This window comes from Palaemon carinicauda, chromosome 1 (assembly GCF_036898095.1).
Source record: "Palaemon carinicauda isolate YSFRI2023 chromosome 1, ASM3689809v2, whole genome shotgun sequence".
In the NCBI taxonomy this organism is placed as follows: domain Eukaryota; kingdom Metazoa; phylum Arthropoda; class Malacostraca; order Decapoda; family Palaemonidae; genus Palaemon; species Palaemon carinicauda.
The window spans coordinates 57,925,773-57,933,272 of record NC_090725.1 but is presented as its reverse complement, the minus strand read 5'-3'; the positions used below and the strand labels follow the sequence as shown (position 1 = coordinate 57,933,272).

The window sequence follows — 7,500 nt, the reverse complement described above, 5'->3', positions numbered from 1 at the left end:
ATCGTGCTATGACATATTACAGTTAGCGGGTGGTTTTTTTATATAAATACATTGGTTGGTTGATTTATATGAAGTTCTTTTTATGATAGCCGTCTTTTATACCTTGCATTTATTAATGTTTAATTATTTTATAATGTTATGCCCTTCTAAGATTTTTATGGACTCGTTTGATATGTGATATAGGAACTTGCTACAATAAGATTGGAATATCTCTATCATTATATAGATGAATATATATATATATATATATATATATATGTGTGTGTGTGTGTGTGTGTGTGTGTGTATGCGTGTATGTATATATATATAATATATACGTATTTTCCACAGTAGAGGATGAATTGGGTGAAGGTGCAAGCCACATGCACTGTCCCACGGATAATCTAGGGACATACGAACGTATACCTGACATCTGCTTTTCTTCATTTAAACCAAACCCAACGCCCTTTAAAACGGTACTTCTGTTCTGGAGGGGCATATTGCAGCTTGTGGGTGGAGTGTTATCCGGACAATAAATTGTTAATTTTGATAACTGATTTTGCTAATTTTTTTATTTTTCAAAATAATCAAGTAAATTTATCACTGTGCTCATCCAGTTAGACTCGCTTCTAACAAACGAATTAGTGCCACGCGGTTTTGTCCGAGCGGAATAGAACACAATGAAGATCAGAGAAGCCCCTCACACATTGCCCGCTCGGAAGAATTTCCGAGCGGCAGTACTTTATTAGCCGCGTGCACTGCTAATCCGCTCTGTTCCAGTTTAGCTTCTTTAGACACCCCTTATTGTATATACCTTGATAAACTCCACGAGGTCGCTCGGGAGAAATCCTCTGTTGTGAAGACATTCCTCCTAACGAGCGGAAATATTTCCGTACGGAAAAAATCCGCTCGTGTGAAGCGAATATAACTGTTCTGTTGCACTTGACTAATAATTATATGTATTGAGAAAGTTAGTTTTGAGCTGTAGATAAGTAATCACCAACTCCCACTTTCTAGTTAGGGATAATTTGTGCTGTTGTTTGATCTTTGGTCAAATCTCAGATCAATGAAGAGATTGGAGAATTTTCATCTTCTGAAGGTTTTTGCGGTTTTTCTTCAGTCTGCATCACACGAGCTGTGATTTTAATTACCTACAAATGTCGATCGATGAATGCAGTCTTTAGTTATTTTAGTCGAATATCGATGATCACAAACGTCTCTCATTAGGAAAGAAATACTAAAAATCATGACAGCACATTTGGTATCTCTTAATACTTGCGTTAAATTACGTTCCAACACAGCCATCTGTCCTTTAGCGTTATAAAATTAATTCCTTGCGTTTGTCAACCCTTTACATATATTGCATACACTATTAAAAAAACCGTACTTTTAATCGGAAATTCTCCGTGAGAATATACTGTTCTCAACCGTGTTTCAGTTATACAGGCCACCGTGATTTTTACCCTACTTTGTTATTATCTTTCACGGGTTGGTGACCGTAATATCACTCCTTAACGTCAATATACCCGTTTTTAAAATGATAAATGCCGAGCAACATTTATTCCAGGATTTTTACCGTTTTCACCGCAATTTTTTAGCAGTGTACAACTAATTCAATGAGTTGATGAATTACCATATATCTAGTTTTTAATGTTTCTTGGAAAAAAATCTAAATTTATATGATAGTATTTCAATTGATGCATTATTTTCTCGCATCTCTTATGTATTACTTCCTCAAAAGGTTTTAATTTATCTAAAAAAAATAGTTTTATCTTTATTTTATATTTTTTCTTCAAAAGAAAATACCAATGTTTTCTTTCCTTTTAACGAAGCAATTGCCTCTTGTTAAGTGTTTTAGTAGAAAGATTTTTGTAGGACGTCAAATACACAATCGACATGTATGTTTTTAGTATAGATACCTTTCAGGAGACAATCAGAATGTGTCATGAATTTATTATTTATCCATAGCGGAATTTATGCCAAAAAAAAAAAATCATAGAAAAATAACTTACATTCCCATTCTAAAGAATTATTTCTCAAGATGGTTCCCTTTTGTGAATATAGAGATGATACTCACTTTAGAAAATGATTGATGAGATGTGGGAGGAATTAAGTGGATGGTGGCCAGCTAATGATTCCTAGTTTTAAGCCAACAATGAAACCTGTGGTTGTTAGACAAAGATGTTTTCCCTTCTCCCTATGTCTCCTTATTTCCCTTTTTGCCTGGCAAAGACGTTAGTCTGTTGCCGTTAGAATTGATTTGTAGAATTTGCTGAAAGAAACAATCTAAAAATCATGATCACCCGTTTTACAAAAAAAGATAGAAAATGGACATTGAGATGCCCAAACAGAGAAACAAAAAAACAAAATAGATTTTGTTCTCACCCAGAAAGTTAAAGATGTAACAATGTGAAGCAAGTCGAGGTGAAGTAGCCAGAGAATGGTGAGAAGTAAAGTTTGTCTAGAACTAAGGAAAAAAAGCGTAAAACTAATTTTAAGAAAGAAATTAATCACTCTTATTTTAAAAAGAAATCTAAATTATTTTATCAGACATATTACGCAATGAAGCATATTTGTAATTCTCGTTTAGAAATTACAGTAAAATTAAAATCACCATCAAAAGACCTAAAAAAATAAACATTAAAAAAAAAATAATTTTCTAAAGAGTTATTATAATCCATGTTTAGAAAATACAGTAAAACTAAAATCAGCATTAAAAGAGCCAAAATAAACATGAACAAAAATTAATAATTTTCTAAAGATTTACTGCGTAATTCCTGTTTAGAAATTACAGCATAACTAAAATCACCATTAAAAGAGCCAAAATAGACAGATTAAAAAGATGATAATTTGTCAAAGATTTATTATATAATTCATATTTAGAAATTACAGCAAATCTAAAATCAGCATTAAAATAACCAAAATAAACAGAATAAAAACGAGAATAATTTGTTAAAGATTTCTTGCGATGAGAAATACTCCCGTGGTATCGTGTGAACTGTGGCAGGAGAAAGCAGGGGAGGAGTAATTTTCGCATTGGCTTGATTGAGATCCGGAGGGGAAGCTGACAGAATGAGAATCATAGTAAAGGGTTTAGGTAGCGTCGAATTAGCGAGCAGATGATAGTTTGCACTGAGACTCGCGTTTGCAGTGGAACCCAGCAGTCTGCAACACATCTTTATCTGAGTTATAACAGTCTTTCTTTTATACAATGATAATCTTCCTTCTATGCTGTTTATTATCTACTTATTTTTGGGGGGGAGGCGGGAAGGCGCTCATTTGAAAAACGAAAATTTCCTAACCCTTTGTATAATATTCTTAATTTTGGCTTTGAAACTAATATATATTCATTGAATAGTTTCCAAGATCAATAGGAATTGTATCTGATTAATTTCCATTATTTGAAAAGAATATGAAACTACAATTCTCGTTTGGTAGACAAGAGAAAGAAAGTAATTTCATTGGGCGAGTAGTCATTACTCAGTGCTTCATGTTAACGAATTTGAAGATTTCTCTCTCTCTCTCTCTCTCTCTCTCTCTCTCTCTCTCTCTCTCTCTCTCTCTCTCTCTCTCTCTCTATCTATTGACAATACATATATTTTTTGCTGGCTGTGCAAATAAGTTGCTAAGTAGATATTGAATGTCTAAAGAATCGAAAATTTTTCACTGTTATGGAAACAAATACCGTATTAGAATATATAAAAAAATGACAAAGGTTAAAATCACAAATAACAATGACGAAAAAATAACGAACGGTTCGAGCAATTTTGTATGGAGTTAAGAATCCGAACTTAGTCCTTAGCTTCCCACCATTTTGAGCTGTTTAACACCTTACCACACTTATGGCTTACCTTTTAGTCATTGTCCCTACTGATATATATGGTTGACCTACAATGTTAATGAAAACCTTAATTTTAATCGGAAAGTCTCCGTAAACACGTACTGCTCCCGGCAGTTTTTCAGTAAAATACGGGCGACCGTAATTTTTACCCTACTTTGTTATTTTATTTTACTTGTTGGTGACCGTAATATCACTTCTTTACGTCAATATATCCCTTTTTAAAACGGTAAATATCTAGCAAAATTTATTTCAGGATTTTACCGTTGTTTTACGGCAGATTTTTAACATTGTAGAAAACTATTTTGTGTTTTTTATCATATATTGTACTTTTAACCAAGAATCAAGAAGCAGAGATGGAAGTTACAGAAATGAAAATGTAGAAGTTCTCACTGGGAGTAACAAGGAAATATAAGATCAGAAATAAATTCATTAGAGAGCATTGGACATGGCAATCAGTTTGGAAGGGAAGCAAGGTGGTACGGTCATGTAAAGAGAAGAGAGATAGGGTATTTTGGAAGGAAGATGCTAAGCATAGACCCACTAGGTATAAGGCGGAGAGGAAGGCCTAAGGGAAGTTTTATGAATTTAGTAAGATAAGATATGAGGGCAGTTGGCGCGGCAGAGGATGCTACAGGCTGTAATGGGCACTGATCAATTTTGGTCAGTCTTTAGGGTATTGTCCAGCTAGCTAAGGTATTGCCACTGTCCTTTGGCTCTGAAATTCATTAGCGACCCTTAAACATGTCGAAGGCTTTGTCAGATGTAACCTAAAAGATTTCTACAAATTGCCTTTTGGGAAGCAAATTTGTAGATTCTAACTTCGTATATAAAGGCTTAAGAACAACTTTTTATTAACTTGAGAGATCGTAGGAGTAATGGAGATTTGCTTAATATATTTTAATGAAGGCTAATATAATCTCTAGAAACAGGCTCAGTATTTTATAATTTTCCCTTGTCTGTAGAAATGCTGATTAGAAATCAAAATCGGTAAAATATTCTAAGGTTTAGAGAAATGATCTTCGGCATATTTTTAAATTTCTTCCCAGCATTGTTGGCTACCTTCTATCTTCTAAGTAACCTTTGAATACAAAGCAGATCTGGTGAAAAGTAGATCCAAATGGTAGGCAATAGGGTGACAAAACCCAACCAAAGACTGTTCGACCTCGAGGGCCTTATGAATGAATAATTTATGCAGAGGTAACTCAGGTGTGTCCTTCTTATTGGTTAACAATGCCCTACCGTAAGCTAATGAGGGTAGCATATTAGGTGAATTAATTCAACAACTGCATCTAAAATCCCTTTTGCTCAATAGCCAAGACTCCTACCTCAATGGTGTTATGTTATATGATATGAATAATACACTTCGCATTCCAGATGTGAAGCTATGGCTTCGTTCGGGATTAAACACGCTCTTTTTTTAGACCTCTAGATTGTCCGCCATGTCAGTTTTTATTTGGTTGATCTCCTTCAGACACCAAAATAAAATTTTCATATTTCTTTTTCCTTTAACATTGGAGAAAAAAATATTCAAAACTGCAAATGCTTACTACAATAAAAGCAACCTTGCTCTGTTGTGACGTTCATGAACGTTGTCCTTGTACTTGCACTTGTCAGTTCATTAATCTATAGAAAGCTGTTTTACTCAAGGTGTATTCTATAGACCTTGGTTTTACTGGTCATTTGTCTCGCAAATTGATGACGGATGACTGACTACAACCGACAAGCAAATCGAAATTCATCACTTGCATACGAGTAGTAACTATGAACTTCTTAGAAAAGCAAAATTGTTTCTACCACTTTTATGTCTTTTAAAATCAATTGGAGTTTTATATTCACCCGAATGGTTAGTAATATCAAAATTCCAATGGATTTGAATTATTGATTTGTTTACCAATTTGCGGATATTTTTTTCCAGCGCATTATAAGTTCAAACTTTTAGCGAATGTTTTTATGTTCAACAGGCTGCCATAAGTCTCTTTTCATAACTTATATATGACAGATATACTTTAACGTTGTTGCTGATTTTAAGATATTTCATATTTATCATTTATTACTTCTTATACAGTTTATTTATTTATTTTCCTCACTGGATTATTTTTCCTTGTTGCAGCCCTTGGACTTACAGCATCCTGCTTTTCCAACTAGGGTTGTAGCTTTGCTAATAATAATAATAATAATAATAATAATAATAATAATAATTAAAATTTTGACGATAAACCTTATCAATCATTATTGTAATCTGGATGTTGTTAAGAAATATATTTAATAACAAATATTAACGTTTTTCAGTTTCGTTTTCGTAAGAGTTGATCGTTGTTTTGTGTTTCAAAACACACCCTTAAATTTTCTGTATGCGAAATAAAGAAACATGTACTTAAGAAAATTTTTCTCAATAGATTTTTTAGTACTTCTAAACATCATGAATTAATTCAATTTAATATTTCTGAATGCCCATTTTCAGTTACCAACTATCATTAAAGTATTTTAGTGCTTATATGATAACGGAATTTTATGGGATGATCGATGGCTGCATTTCAGAATTCTTTTACTTCGTAACTTTTTCTCTTTTAATTTACTATGATATTAATCCTCAACCAATAGAAATTCCATTTTTTTAGTTTTGCAATTTAAAGTATTTCCATTTATGTTACTTATGACATTTGCTTAAAAGTAGCAATGCTCTAGTTTACAAGTTTATGTTAGGATATATAAAAAAAACTGGTTGTAAAGGAGACCTTAGAAAACCATTAAAAAAGGGATAAAAAATTGGATAAAATTAATAAAATACCCAACCATGATAACAGAGATTCATTATTTCTTTAAAATCTATTCTTATTACAATAACTTTTCAATTAACTTGAATCGTTTGTAATTTTTTCTTCCAGGCATGAGCGTGTTTGAGGTCTTAGTGGTAGGGGCGTGGTGGTAGGCGTGGTGGTGTCTATTGTAAGGGGGGTCGAAGCAGCATCGCAGGCCCAGCGTTACTGCAACTGCTACTACTACTTCTACCGCTGCGATTGTGACCATGGGGGGCACCATGCACCTGAGGAACCGCTTCTTCCTCCCGACCCTTGCCACTGCTCTTCTATGCGTAACCACGCCCACCTTTGCTAGACTAGTCGGGTCTTGGATGTGAGTATACATTTTGAGAAATTTTGTTCTGAACATACGCAAAAGATATGGTAAAAATGGATAGCAGAGGTGAAAGGATAAAAAAAAATAGCTAATTTAAAGTGGTTTGGTCATGTAGAAAGATTGGATAACAATGGGTTAGCGATGAAAGAAGGATTCAAATGATATAGGATATAAGTGGAAAGGAAGGAACATTATATCATGGAAGTGCATGAGTTAATTTAAAACGGGGGGGGGGGGGGGGAATAATGCAATGTTTGTAGGGAGTCTTGACGTGCTGTGGATGAGCCTGCTTGATGGATGCAGGAACCGACTAATATTGTGAGAGGATTATTGTACAAGGGGTTTGTCCATAATGCAACATTAACGATGTGTGTAGTAGTCTTGTGTTGCTCTTTTGTGGAGCCATCCACTATTGGGGAAAACTGTTTGATATTTGAAAAATGCAAATATGCAAGTACAATTGGACACAGGAATACCTGGCACACCACGCTCTGAGGCAGTGCACCTTGTCACACCCTTACTACATGGCGAGTAACCAAACAGAT

At 34.1% G+C, this 7,500-nt stretch overlaps 1 protein-coding gene across 1 annotated transcript in view; it reads left to right on the top strand.

Annotated features, from left to right (window-relative positions):
* LOC137642231 (protein Wnt-5b-like) overlaps window positions 1-7,500 on the top strand; it is a 46,069-nt gene that overhangs the window by 12,619 nt on the left and 25,950 nt on the right. The window contains exon 2 of the mRNA XM_068374767.1: window positions 6,706-6,952. Coding sequence (XP_068230868.1) covers window positions 6,846-6,952 — 107 coding nt within the window. The 5' untranslated portion in view covers window positions 6,706-6,845. The remainder of the gene's footprint in view (window positions 1-6,705; window positions 6,953-7,500) is intronic.